Raw genomic sequence first — 14,923 nt, 5'->3', positions numbered from 1 at the left:
ACAATAAATACAACCAGAATCCCTTTGAAAGCAAACGTAAAACTAATTACTCATGTTATATTTATTACAGGAAAACAAATGTGTTTTAAGTGATTCACATTTATATTTGAGAGTGGACAAAGTTTTCTGCCATAAAATTAATACTGATGGCTTATATGTGAAGTAGTAAATGAATCTGACATTAATCAAATAATGGCTTCCTACTTGGTCACTGTAACACAATCTCCTCTTGGAACTTACCTGATCTGTCACATCATACACAACTATGATGCCATGGGCTCCTCTGTAATAACTGGAGGTGATTGTTCGAAATCTTTCCTGGCCTGCTGTGTCCCACTATTACAAAACAATCAAGAAATCCAAACAATTCCATTAAAATAAAGTTGGGGAAAAGTGTAGGAGGGAGGGGAAATAGTTTAGTTTTCATAACTGTGGAGATTATCAGGATGTGATATAGAAACATTAATCCTCCACTCATACCACTAAATTGCACGGTAATAAGTACCTGAAAGTCCAGAAAAGTAGTAGTACCTACAATTGAGCTTACGATAATAATACTAAAATTACAAGCTGTTGAGAGCAGGAACTATGTCATACTTTTCACATTCCCTGCCGCCTTTAACGCCGTGTTTAGGAATGCCACTGGCCGAAAGCCCTTGAACACAGAACTCTTCCATGTAAGACAAACTCACTTGCTAGCACATTCTACCATGATTAAAAGCACTGGAGGGACTTAATTCAAATAACTACCAGTCAAGGCAGAACTTTAATCATCCCAAGCAGGTGTCTTTTTTTCCCCCCTCAAGCAGGGTCTCATTCTGTCATCCAGGCTGAGTGCAGTGGCATGATCATGGCTCGCTGCAGCCTCAACCTCCCCACCTCAAGCAATCCTTCCACCTGAGCCTCCTGAGTAGCTGGGACTACAGGCACATGCCACCACACCCAGCTAATTTTTTCTTTTTTGTAGAGACGGAGTCTCGCTTTATTGCCCAGGCTGGTCTCAAATTCCTGGACTCAAGCAATTATCCTGACTCATTCTCCCAAAGTGCTGGCATTACTGGCATGAGCCACCATGGCTGGCTAGGTGTTGTCTTCATCCTAGAGAAAACAATGTAAGGAAGATGACTCCAAATACTTTCATAAAATGTGTTTTAAGAACAATTTACTGCACTTCAACCATTTCGGCTCAAACTCCAAAAACAAATGCTAACATTATTGAATTATAGTTCTGGGTTTTAAAAAAACTGTTGGGACTGGGCGCGGTGGCTCACACTTGTAATCCCAGCACTTTGTGGGGCCGAGACGGGCGGATTACGAGCTCAGGAGTTTGAGACCAGCCTGACCAACATGGTGAAACCCCGTCTCTACTAAAAATCCAAAAATTAGCCAGGTATGCTGGCGTGCACCTGTGGTCCCAGCTACTCGAGAGGCTGAGGCAGGAGAATCGCTTGAGCCCAGGAGGCAGACGTTGCAGTGAGCTGAGATCACGCCACTGTACTCTGGGCAAGAGAGCCAGATCTTGTCTCAAAAAAAGAAAAAAAAAAAAAGAGGCTCAAAGTCTTTCAGTGTATCCTTGGAGGAAGCATGAACTCTAGAATCAAGCCACCCTGACTTCAAAACATCAAATCCAGGTTCCTGGTTATTTAATATTAGGGAGAGTCACCTAACAGTTTCTTCATCTGTAAATGCTAGATAGCATTCACCTTGTACAACAGCTAAAGGGGTTTAAATGAACTAATGTTTGTAAAATGTGCCTGACTATAGAAGCTGCTCAATGAAATAAGTTTCCTTTTCTTCCTTGCTCACCAACCTCTTTCACAAAGATAGAAGGAAAAATTGTTTTTTGACTGAAAGTCAACAAGAAGTTATAGCTGACTAAAGTAAGCAATGGCATCCAAAAAGTAAAATTTCCTTTTTTTCCAAAATGGAGGTATTGCTATGTTGCCCAGGCAGATCTTGAACTCCTGGGCTCAAGTGTTCCTCCTGCCTCAGCCTCCAAGTAACTGGGACTACAGGCACTGATATGGTTTGGCTCTGTGTCCCCACCCAAATCTCATCTCAAGTTGTAATCACTCAGGGAAGTGATTGGATTATGGAGAAGTGATTGGATTGTGACGATGGTTTCCCCCATTCAAGTGACAGTGAATGAATTCTCACAAGATCTGATGGTCTCACTCATAAGGGGCTCTTCCCCCTTCGCTTCCTTCACACTCTCTCGCCTCCTGCCATGTAAGACTTGTCTGCTTCCCTTTCTGCCACGGAAAGTTTCCTGAGGCCTCCTCAGCCATGCAGAACTATGAGTCAATTAAACCTTTTTTTAAATAAATCACCCAGTTTTGGTCAGTTCCTTGTGGCAGTGTGAGAACAGAATAATACATGCAACATGCCTGGCAGAAAGAGTAAAATTTCTGATGTTTCCTTGCTACTCTGAAAACTTTCCTGACACTAAATCCTAACAGTACTAACAATACTTTCCTTCATATGTAATTCTCGTTACCCCTCATAATCAGAGTAACTTTTCCCCATGTTTGTCTCTCCCATTGTCTGCCTCCTAATGGGCTATGTTTTATTCATCTCTGTAACCTCCAAGTGCCTGGTGTAATGCAGACATTTTCATAAAGCTTCATGAATGAACAATCAAAGAAAGAGGCCTTCCATGGTGTACAACTGGACTCAGTACCTGCCCTACCTTGTTGAATGTTTTATAATCTAACAAAACTCAGATAAAGACCCAGATGTCACACCTGAACAGGAAAAGCTGAAAGGAAAAGATAATTAAAATATAAATCAACAGAATCAAGATTTTGAAAAGACCTAGAAAATTTGAAGGATTACTGAAGCCAAGCAAGAGGAAATGATAGGATTAAAAGTAAAATCTTGTGTTTAGATTTTTTTTTTTTTCCAGATGGAGTCTCCTCGCTCTGTCGCCAGGCTGGAGTGCAATGGGGCGATCTTGGCTCACTGCAATCTCCGCCTCCCGGGCTCAAGCGATTCCCCTGCCTCAGCCTCCCGAGTAGCTGGGATTACAGGCACAAACCACCACGCCCAGCTAATTTTTTTGTATTTTTAGTAAAGACGGGCTTCACCATGCTGGCCAGCCTGGTCACGAACTCCTGACCTTGTGATCTGCGTGCCTCTGCCTCCCAAAGTGCTGGGATTACAGGCGTGAGCCACCGTGCCCGGCCTGTGTTTAGATTTTTAAAACACCAGTCATAGAAGTGTAAAGCAAGACCCTCTTCTTTTTTTTTTTTTTTTTTTTGAAACAGGGTCTTGCTCTGTTGCCCAGGCTAGAGTGCAAATGGCACGATCTTGGCTCATTGCAACCTCCATCTCCAGGCTCAAGCAATCCTCCCACCTCAGCCTCCTCAGTACCTTGAACTACAGGGACACACTACCATGCCTGGCTGAATTTTGTGTTTTTGGTAGAGACAGGGTTTCGCCATGTTGCCCATACTGGTCTTGAACTTCTGAACTCAAGTGATCTGCCTGCCTGAGCCTCCCAAAGTACTGGGATTACAGGGGTGAGCAACTGCACCTGGCCAAGGCCCCTATTTTAATTAAAAACAAGCAAATCAGCCGGGCGCAGTGGCTCACGCCTGTAATCTCAGCACTTTGGGAGGCCAAGGCAGGCGGATCACCTGAGGTCGGGAGTTGGAGACCAGCCTGACCAACATGGAGAAATCCCATCTCTACTAAAAATACAAAATTAGCCGGGCATGGTGGCACATGCCTGTAATCCCTGCTACTAGGGAGGCTGAGGCAGAAGAATCCCTTGAACCTGGGAGGCGGAGGTTGCAGTGAGCCGAGATCACGCCATTGCACTCCAGCCTGGGCAACAAAAAGCGAAACTCCGTCTCAAAAAAAAAAAAAAAAAAGAAAAAGGAAAAAACAAGGAAATCAAAAACCTTAAGTCCCAAACTAGAAATAATATGGCTACTGAAACAACAAATGGTTGTCTTTGATTAATAGTAAGAAAGGGCCATGAGCCCTTGAAGTTCAAGAGAGAAATTCATTTAGGCTCCAAATCAAGACAGGATTTACCTCATGTGTTATATCTCATACTTAATTTAAGAAATCAAATTTAATAACAGGCATTTATAAAATATAAGAATAACCCAAATTGCACAAGGTTCTGAAAATATCATTACAGGAAAGAATGAGGAACTTCGGAGGTAGAAGAAAGGTTGTGATAAGATCAATCTAAAGGGCAGGCTTGCCAATAAAAGAGGAATTAATCTGATTCAGGCAGCTCTACAAGGCGGAGGAATAAGAAGAGACAGAAGTAAAAGGAAACAGGCTTCAGCTCAATATAAAGAATTAACATGTCTCTAAAAGATCATGCAGTGAGCTGAGATAGTGCCATTGCACTCTAGCGTGGGAGACAAAGTGAGATTTTTGTCTCAGAAAAAAGAAAAAAAAAGGAATCACTAGGAATAAATTTAAAAAATAACTGGCAACTAGAGGTTTTTGTGGTTTTTTTGTTTTTTTTCTGTATATTTTGCAAAGATTAGGTTTCGCCATGTTGCTCAGGCTGGTCTTAGACCTCCTGAGCTCAGGCAATCTGCCCACCTTGGCCTCCCAGAGTGCTAGGACTATAAGCGTGAACCACAACACCCGGAGAGCCACTGAGCCCAGCCTTATTTTGTTTTTGAGACAGGGTCTCTCACTCTGTCCCCAAAGCTGGGGTGCAATGGTGCAATCTTGCCTCACTGCAGCCTTGAAGTCCTGGGCTCAAACATTCCTCCCACCTCAGTCTCCTGGGGAGCTAGGACTACAGGCATGGACCACCACACCTGGTTAATTTTTTTTTTTTTGTTGTTGTTGTTGTTGTTGATAGAGATGGAGTCTCTATGTTGACCAGGCTGGTCACAGGAGCTATGCTGACTCCTGGCCTCAAGTGACTCTCTGACCTCGGCCTCCCAAAGTGCTGGGATTACAGGCATGAGGCAACATGCCTGGCCGAAGTTATGTATAAAATGGAACTAGCTATTTCGAAAAAATGGTAAGCTTCTTAAAAATGTTCAAAAACCCAGGCGTGGTGGCTCACGCCTGTAATCCCAGCACTTTGGGAGGCCAAGACGGGTGGATCACTTGAGGTAAGGAGTTTGAGACCAGCCTGGCCAACATGGTGAAATCCCATCTCTACGAAAAATACAAAAATTATTGGAAGGCTGGGCGCAGTGGCTCATGCCTATAATCACAGCACTTTGGGAAGCCAAGGCGGGCGGATCACAAGGTCAGGAGTTCGAGAACAGCCTAACCAACATGGTGAAACTCTGTCTCTACTAAAAATACAAAAAATTAGCAGGGTGTGGTGGCGCACACCTGTAATCCCAGCTACTCAGGAGGCTGAGGCAAGAGAATCGCTTGAACCTGGGAGGCGGAGGTTGCAGCGAGCCGAGATTGCACCACTGCACTCCAGCCTGGGCAACAAAGCAAGGCTCCATCTCAAAAAAAAAAATTGTCCGGGCATGGTGGTACACACATGTAGTCCCAGCTATTAGGGAGGCTGAGGCAGGAGAATCACTTGAACCCAGGAGGCAGAGGTTGCAGTGAGCTGAAATCCTGCCACTGCACTTCAGCCTGGGAGACAGAGCAATACTGTATCTCAAAAAATAAAAAAACAAACAAACAAAATGTTCAAAATGAGGCCTTCAGGCATGGAAAAGAAATTCCTATTAAAGATGAAAGACAGACAAAGAGTGTCGTATAAGATCTCTTCCAGCCACAGGAAAGTAATAAAATATGAATGTTTCACACACAAATACACACCCAAATCTTACGAACACCAATGATCACACATAATACAATTATTTCATACCAATACTTTAAAGTACAGTTTTGGCTAGATCTTTATGTACTCTTTATTGGTGCCAAATAAAAGGTTGGCACTGTACTTATATCGTGGGAAAAATATGGAGGGTAATTTGTTCACTGATGGAAAGTATTTCAAGCTATTTCTGAAAACTAAATCCTTGCAAGTCGTAATTTGACACATCAAGTGTGTTTACTTATATCAATATCCACATCCACCTATCTTTTGTAACGTACCTTCTTTTCCTTATTAGAATCATGTAAGGAAAGGGAGCAACTTAACCTGTCAAACACCCATTTATCTGGGCATGTCATACCGTAAGTAGTATCTATATGCTGCCCAAAAGTTTACAAAGGGCTTTCACATGTATCGTCACATACACAAAGCTATTAGAGTTGGTTCTCACAACTACCTTATAAATTAGTAAATCAGGTGTCATCACACACATTTTAGAAAGGAAACTGGGTCTCAGGGTTACTTTGGCCTTTTCCCCATAGACACAAACCCATGATTCTCTAATAAGTAAATACTAGAACCAAGACAACAGATCTAAGTCTTCTGACTCCTAATGCAGGACTCCTTCCAATTCCATGTGTCATCAGTTCCATGAAAAGGGGCAGTCACTGGTTTCCTGTGTTTATAGCCTACTTCTTGCTAATAGCCTACTCTGAAAAATACTGAGAGATTTATTTTTTAAACGACCACAGATATGCCCACACTGACAGGACTCAGACCCATACTGAAGAGGCACAACTGAACTATTATAATTGCCTATATTTAATTGGGGGCTGGGGGTGTAAAGATGGATAAGGGGGATAGGATGGCACAGAGACACAAAATATTGAAGACAGAGCTTCAGTCACTTGGTTCTACCAGTAGGCAAGTCATTAAATCAACATTCATTTTTTTGAGCAGTGAAAGGAACATGTTACAAAAACTAAGTTCCTTTTTCCAACAAAATTCTGTGTTTCTACAGATTTGGTGCACACTATCTAATAAAAATACTTAAAACAGAATTATGTAAGTACTTCTCTTCAACTGAGCCACATATGAAGAATCTCTTCCTAGGGTTCCTTTAATGTTCCATGCACTTAGCACAGTAAAAGACAAACAAAAATGGTCTATAACATTTGCACTGTAGGACACGGTAAACTTGAACTTAGATTTCCACTGATAAAAGAAAAAGATGACGACCAAGTTTGACTTAAAACATGAGTTTCTTTGCTTCATGAACAGAAAATTCAATGAGGCTTAAGTAATCTTGAAAACATTATTTTTAATCTAAATAATTCTTATTCTACCATTCTATCTTAAGTACATGATTCTTAAGACATTTTACATTCAATTTTGTTAGCATATTAAATATATACAAAATAACGTTACAAATTTACCAAAATAAATTCCAAAAAAATTACTCCAAGTCACTTACTATTTGAAGCTTGATTGTTTTCCCGTCTAACTCTATAGTTCTTATTTTGAAATCCACACCAATTGTGCTGATGTAGCTTTCTGTATATGTATCATCCTGAAGGGAGAAATAATTAACAATTAAATGTATTGTTTAGTGGAGCAGATGCAAGTCTAAGTGAAAAAAAAAGAAACTGTTGTTCAAGAATAAATTAAAAAAATGTTTACTTTTATCTACAGTCCAAATTTATGAATGAAATGTATAAAGTATAACATGCTGACAACAGCCACTCCATCCTCTTTCAGTACTTACTTCATATTCTGATTACAAAGCACTACTTAACTGTAGTTTCTTCTTTCCTTAAGATCTCTACAATAGCCATTCTTTATTTTTTCCAAACATCATCTCTTGCCAAATTCTTTACATACATCATATAGAAAAATATTTTATATTTTCAATGATTATGAATAATTTTTCTAATCACTAATCAGCAAAACTCTTGCGACCCACCCACCCAATTTATTCACCACAAAACAACAATCATTTCACTCCGCTTTTTCTTAGAAGTCAATCTTGCTTCCTAATTATGATTTTTTTTTTTTTTAGATATAATGCACATAACATAAAAGTCACCCCTTTGAAATGGACAATTCAGTGGTCCTTATACATTCACAAGGTTGCGAACTACAACCACGAATTCCAGGACATTTTCTTCACTCCAGAAAGAACCCGTCTTCACTCCCTGGCAACCACTAATCTACTTTCTCTTTAGATTTGCCAGTTTTGGACATTTCATATAAATGGAATCATAAAATATGTGGCCCTCTGTGTCTGCCTTCCTTCATTTAGCAGAATGTTTTCAAGGTTCATCCATGTTGTACCATGTAACAGTACTTCATTACTTCATTCTTTTTTTTTTTTTTTTTTTTTTGAGGCAGGGTGTTGCCCTGTTGCCCATGCTGGAGTGTAGTGTCATGATCTCGGCTCACTGCAACCTCTGTCTCCCGGGGTTCAGGCAATCCTCATGACTCAGCCACCTGAGTAGTTGGGACTACAGGCGTGCATCACCACACCTGCCTAATTTTTGTATGTTTAGTAGAGACGGGGTTTCGTGATGATGGTCAGGCTGGTCTCAAACTCCTGGCCTCTAGTGATCCCCCTGCCTAAGCCTCTCAAAGTGCTGGGATTACAGGTGTGAGCCACCATGCCTGGCCCATTTTATTGGCTGAATAATATTACATGTACAAATATACAACATTTTACCCATTCATAAATTGATTTGGGTTGTTTCCACTTTTTGACTATTATGAATAATGCTGCTATGAACATTTGTGCACAAGTTTTCCTATGAATATGTTTCCTGTCCATTTTTTAACCCAATGTTAAACTTTTAAAATTATAACTGCTTCTCGCAAGTACCTGCCATGAAATTTTATTCACAATGGAATAAAAATATTTCTTGTGAAAAGATATATGAATGAACAGACCAGGCTATCATCATATGAACCACAAAACACCACCTAAGAAGTACTCTATCAACAAAGATAGACCTTAATCGAATCAGGTCGAATGAGAACGGCACTGCCAAACAGAATTTTCTGTGACAATGGAAAGGTTCTATAAGCTGTGCTAGCCAATATGGTAGCCATTAGCCCTATGCAGCTTGTGAAACAAGAAACTAAGTTTTTGATTTTTTCAATTATTTTTCCCCCTTAAAGGGACAGGGTCTTCATGTCTCCCAAGCTAGAGCACAATCGCAGCTCACTGAAGCCTTGAACTCCTGCACTCAAGCAATCCTCCCACCTTGGCCTCCCAAAGTGCTGGGATTACAGGTGTGAGCCACCAAACTTTTTCAATTTTAATTAATTTAAATTTAAATAGCTACATAGAGCTAGTAGCTACTCTAAGGATAGTGCAGTTCTAGGTCTTCTAATTACAGAAAGAGGGATAAACAAATAAGCACAAGGGCATCACAAGGAAGCAAAATGACAAATCTAGAATATTGGACAATCTACAGGACAAGTGCTCCAGTTTCTGCAAAAAGTCAATGACATAAAAAATATATAAATAAAAAAGGTAAGGTATAAAACTCTAGATTAAAAGACTAAGCAAGAAAACCACCAAATGGAAAATGTATTTTGTAGGTTGATAATGGCAATGTCATTTTATAAGAAAATGTTTTTAGAAATATGGGCCAGGCATGGTGGCTCAAGCCTGTAACACCAGCACTTTGGGAGGCCAAGGTGAGTGGATCACAAGGTCAGGAGTTCGAGATCAGCCTGGCCAAGATGGTGAAACCCCATCTCTATTAAAAATACAAAAAATTAGCTGGGCGTGGTGGCAGGCACCTGTAATCCCAGCTACTCGGGAGGCTGAGGAAGGAGAATCACTTGAACCCGGGAGGTGGAGGTTGCAGTGAGCCAAGATTGTGCCACTGCACTCCAGCCCGGGCGACAAGGCATGACTCTCTCTCTCAAAAAAAAAAAAAAAAAAAAAAAAAATTATGTTGTAATTGAGTGCCTATTAAGTATCAGGTACTATAGAAGTATGTAGAGGCCAGGCGCAGTGGCTCACATATATAATCCCAGCACCTTGGGAGGCCAAGGTGGGAGGATCACTTTAGATCAGGAGTTCAAGACCAGCCTGGCCAACATGGTGAAACCCTGTCTCTACTAAAAATACAAAAAATTAGTGGGTGTGATGGCACACGCCTGTAAACCTAGCTAGTCAGGAGACCAAGATGGAGAATCGCTTGAACCCAAGAGGTAGAGGCTGCAGTGAGCCGAGATTGCACCACTGCACTCCAGCCTGGGTGACAGAGCGAGACTCCATCTCAAATCAAAAAAAAAAAAAAAAAAAAAAATGCAGAGAACAAAATGAATGCAATAAATATTCATGTAGCACATCTATCCCCCAGGTACTTGGATAGAAATACTGAATTCTTGGCCGGGTACAGTGGCTCACACCTGTAATCCCAGCACTTTGGGGGGCAGAGGTGCACAGATCACTTGAGCTCAGGAGTTAGAGACCAGCCTGACCAACATGGTGAAACACCATCTCTACTAAAAATACAAAAATCAGCCAGGCACAGTGGTACATGCCTGTAATCCCAGCTACTCAGGAGGCTGAGGCATGAGAATCACTTGAACCCGGGAGGTGGGAGTTACAGTGAGCTGAGATCATGCCACTGTACTCCAGCCTGGATGACAGAGCTAAACTCCATCTCAAAAAAAAAAGAAAAAGAAAAAGAAAGAAATGCTGAATTCTTGTAAATCTCTAAATGATCTTTACTCCCATGCCTGAGCCGTTACTATTCCTTCTGCCCAAAAGCCTCAGTTATCTCTCTCTGCATAACCCTACTTATTCCCCAGCCCCAAGGTCATGTGGCATTTATTTATCTTTCAGTTTTGAGCTCAGGCAATACTGAGTGTCCAAACAATTTCTTCAACTCCTCAGCCAATAGATTCTTCCCTCTGTGCCCCCAGAGCTTATTGTACATTTCTTTATTATAGTCCTCACCACAATTGTCTCTATTAATATTTTGAGGGTATGGGGATCAGCATTTTAAAAATACTTTCCAGGTATGACTGGAAAACCTTTGACTTCAAGCAATGGACATCCCAGAGAGGGTTTTCCTTGAGGCACAAACACCTGAGGCTACAGCTAGATTCTTCCCACCTACCGAGAGTTGCTTAAGAATTATGCTTAATTTTAATATTTGCCAATTTAATAAAAATTAAATGATACCTAAGTTTAACTTAAAGGCCTTTAATTACAAATAAAGTTGAGCTTTTTTTTTTCATATTTATTGGCAATTTGTATTACTTCTTTTTTTTTTTGAGACGGAGTTTCGCTCTTGTTGCCCAGGCTGGAGTGCAATGGTGCGATCTCGGCTCACCACAACCTCCGCCTCCTAGGTTCAAGCGATTCTCCTGCCTCAGCCTCCCGATTAGCTGGGATTACAGGCATGCGCCACCACATCCGGCTAATTTTGTATTTTTAGTAGAGACAGGGTTTCTCCATGTTGGTCAGGCTGGTCTCGAACCCCTGACCTCAGATGATCCGCCAGCCTCAGCCTCTAAATGCTGGGATTACAGGCGTGAGCCACCACACCCAGCCGGCAATTTGTATTACTTCTTTTTTCAATTGACTGCTCATGTATTTGCCACTATTTCCATTAGGAGAAATATTCTTTCCTTGTTGATGTGCAAATGTGCTTTATATATTGAGAATACCAATCCTTATATATATATATTTGCTAGTGCCATTAGTTTTCTAACATTTTTGTGCCTGTGATAAATTAATTTTAATACAGTCAAATTCAGCAGTGATTTCTCGCTTTTTTCTTATTTTAAAAAATACCTTCACACACCAAGATTAAAGAGCCACCTATGTTTTATTCTAGTACTTCATGATTTTATTTTTAACTGTTATATAAAAAGAATTATAAATTATTTAATATTTTTTAAATAACCTTCATTAATATCGGCACTCATCAGAAAAGTCATAAGTATTTAGGATACTGTCAAGTGGTAAATTTTAAGTTTTTTCAAATTCTAATTTTCCATTGTAAACTTAAATTTTATTTCAGCCAACAAATGCTTGCAGCTACTTCCCTTGAAATGACTATCACAGTTCATCTGAGAAAATCTGTCAAATAGCCAATTCTGTTCTAATCTAATTTGTCTGTTAGCTTTCTTTCAAGTTAAAAAAAAAAAAAAAAAAAAAAAAAAATCCGGGAGCGGTGGTTCACGCCTGTAATCCCAGCACTTTGGGAGGCTGAGACAGGTGGATCACGAAGTCAGGAGTTCAAGACCAGCCTGGCCAACATGGTGAAACCCCGTCTCTACTAAAAATACAAAAACTAGCTGGGCTTGGTGGCAGGTACCTATAATCCCAGCTACTTGGGAGGCTAAGGCAGAAGAATTGCTTGAACCTGAGAGGCGGAGGTTGCAGTGAGCCGAGATTGCGCCACTGCACTCCAGCCTGGGCAACAAAGCAATATTCCATCTCAAAAAAAAAAAAAGAGATGGTGTTCCACAGAAAAAAATAAAGCAGTTAGCTCAGCTTACAACTCAAAAAACTACAAATGCTTTTCTTTTCTCCAAAATAACCAACACACTAGCCAGTATGCAGTAAGAAGTGCTTTCTCCAGCACTTTGGGAGGCTGAGGCACGTGCATCGCTTGAGCTCAGGAGTTTGAGACCAGCCTGTGCAACAAAGTGAGACCCTGTCGCTACAAAAAAATACAAAAATTAGCCAGGCAAGATGGTGCATCCACTTGGGAGGTCCCAGCCACTTGGGAGACTGAGGTGGGAGAAGGGCGGGAGGCTGAGTGAGGTGGGAGAATGGCTTGAGCCTGGGAGCCAGAGACCACACCACTGCACTCTGGCCTCGGCAACAGAGCCAGACTCTGTCTCAAAAAAAAAAAAAAAAAAAAAAAAACATTGTTTTATGTGAACTTCCCATTTCTTCACAAATATTTTTAAAGGAATACTCATGGATCAACATTTTTCAAAAATTAATCATTTTAACTGTTTTGTCAAGGACATTCTTCAATAAAAATGGCAGGGCTTGTTTTTGTTCCTGTGAGTGCACAGAGGTAAAGAATGCCATCACAATGAGTACAATTTGGAGCTTAGCACTGCCTTGATGTGTACCAAGTCAGCAGCAATTCTACCCACATTGCTTTTGTACCAGAGCCAATGTCATCACTGAAAAACGCAAACATCTTTTATACTAGTATTATTACAGAGTAAATATTTCCTTACAAATACTAACGTCTTAGTATTATTAGGATATTTTGACCTCATGGGCTACCTGAGAGGGTCTTGGTAATCCCCAGGAGTCTTTGGTCCATGCTCTGAGAAACAATGATCTAGACAGTAAGAAGGGAAACATGCTAATGTTTTATTTTTTTTCTTTTTTTTTTGAGACAGTCTTGCTCTGTTGCCAGGCTGGAGTGCAGTGGCGCCATCTCAGCTCACTGCAACCTCTGCCTCCTGGGTTCAAGTGATTCTCCTGCCTCAGCCTCCTGAGTAGCTGGGACTATAGGCATGTGGCACCACATCCAGCTAATTTTTTGTATTTTTAGTAGAGACGGGGTTTCACCGTGTTAGCCAGGATGGTCTCGATCTCTTGAACTTGTGATTCACCCATCTCAGCCTCCCAAAGTGCTGGGATTACAGGCATGAGCCACCGCACCTGGCCAGGAAACATGCTAAATTTAAAGGAAGTTGATAAAGACTATGAAGGACAGTGTGGATTCTGTTAAGTCAAAAGTCCTTTATCTGTCAGCTTCAGCATTTAGAACTATACCATTGGCCAACGAAGTTTGTCCAAGACCCTACTTTTTCTTTTATTAACTTTTTTTTTTTTTTTTTCAGAGACAGAGTCGTGCTATGTTGCCCAGGTTGTTCTCAAACTCCTAGACTCAAGTGATCCTTCCACCCTCAGCATCCTGAGTAGCTGAGACTGCAGGCATGATCCACTGCATCACCTGGCTCTGCTTTTTCTTTTTATTCTACTGAAGTTTAAGATTTATTTTCATCAAGTCACTTTCAACACAGGCCACCAACTACCCCTTCAACTTGCTGCCTATACTGGAACTGTTGTTTGACTCTGACCAAAAGTATTAGACATTCTGACTTTATAACCATACTTCACTGAATTTCTTTTAAGAGCAACAATATTTTTCTATTTAACAGTCCAAGATACCACTGGGGATGTATATTTGGAGTCTTTAAATATATAAATTCTGGAAGAATTAACTTATTCTGAATAAAACTGTTAAATTTTTTTAATCTACCTAGAAAACATACATAGCATTAATTGTACCATTAATTGTAAAGACATTTCAATTTCAACTTACTGCAAACCTAAGAAGAAGGCAAGACTTTCCAACCCCTGAGTCGCCAATCAGAAGTAACTTGAATAAATAATCACTGCAAAAAGAAAAAGAAAATGATGTTAATAAAAAGCACACTGCATTATTGTAAGCTATACAACAACAAAAACACAGCTACAAATAACAACTCACTGTGAAGACTGCATCTCCTATAAAGCCCATGCATGGCTTAAGCCAAAACTGCAAACAGCCACAGCCCTTCTGATAGATCACTAAACATGACAAAATTATGTAAAAAGTAGGCAATGCCACCTATGATCTCTAACATCAGTGAACTTCCACTTAAAAAGAAAGAAGGAAAAGAAAAATAAGTGATATGCACTCTTGGACTGCCCAAGATACTTAAAACATTCTAAATAAATCCCACTCCTCTACAGTATTAGAATACAGAAAGGTAACTTTTCATTGTTTTTGCCCATGAAATATTAGTCTCTCCTTCAAATTCTAAGATCAGGCCAGGCGCAGTGGCTCACACCTGTAATCCCAACACTTTGGGAGGCTGAAGCAGGCAGTTCACTTGAGGTCAGGAGTTCAAGACCAGCCTGACCAACATGGTGAAACCCCGTCTCCATTAAAAATACAAAAATTAGCTGGGCATAGTGGCACATGCCTGTAATCCCAGCTACTTGGGAGGCTGAGGCAGAAGAATTGCTTGAACCCAGGAGGCAGAGGTTGCAGTGAGCCGAGATCGTGCCACTGCACTCCAGCTCCAGCCTGGGCAATAAGAACGAAACTCTGTCTCAAAAAAAAAAAAAAAAATTCCAAGATCAAATAATTTCATAGCACTCCTCCA

General features: G+C 40.6%; 1 protein-coding gene across 2 annotated transcripts in view; it reads right to left on the bottom strand.

The window, feature by feature from the left end:
- The window catches only part of RAB1A (RAB1A, member RAS oncogene family), a 43,336-nt gene that overhangs the window by 3,879 nt on the left and 24,534 nt on the right, over positions 1 to 14,923 (bottom strand). The window contains exons 2-4 of one of the 2 annotated variants that reach the window (XM_002811964.5): positions 14,095 to 14,167; positions 7,245 to 7,340; positions 241 to 336 (exon numbers count right to left, since the gene is read on the bottom strand). In XM_002811964.5, the coding sequence (XP_002812010.2) occupies positions 241 to 336; positions 7,245 to 7,340; positions 14,095 to 14,167 (265 nt within the window). The remainder of the gene's footprint in view (positions 1 to 240; positions 337 to 7,244; positions 7,341 to 14,094; positions 14,168 to 14,923) is intronic. The other variant, XM_003775914.4, reaches the window with a different exon arrangement.

Source organism: Pongo abelii, chromosome 12 (assembly GCF_028885655.2).
Source record: "Pongo abelii isolate AG06213 chromosome 12, NHGRI_mPonAbe1-v2.0_pri, whole genome shotgun sequence".
NCBI classification, from domain to species: domain Eukaryota; kingdom Metazoa; phylum Chordata; class Mammalia; order Primates; family Hominidae; genus Pongo; species Pongo abelii.
The sequence above is the reverse complement of the archived record's forward strand: the minus strand, read 5'-3'. Positions and strand labels throughout refer to the sequence as shown.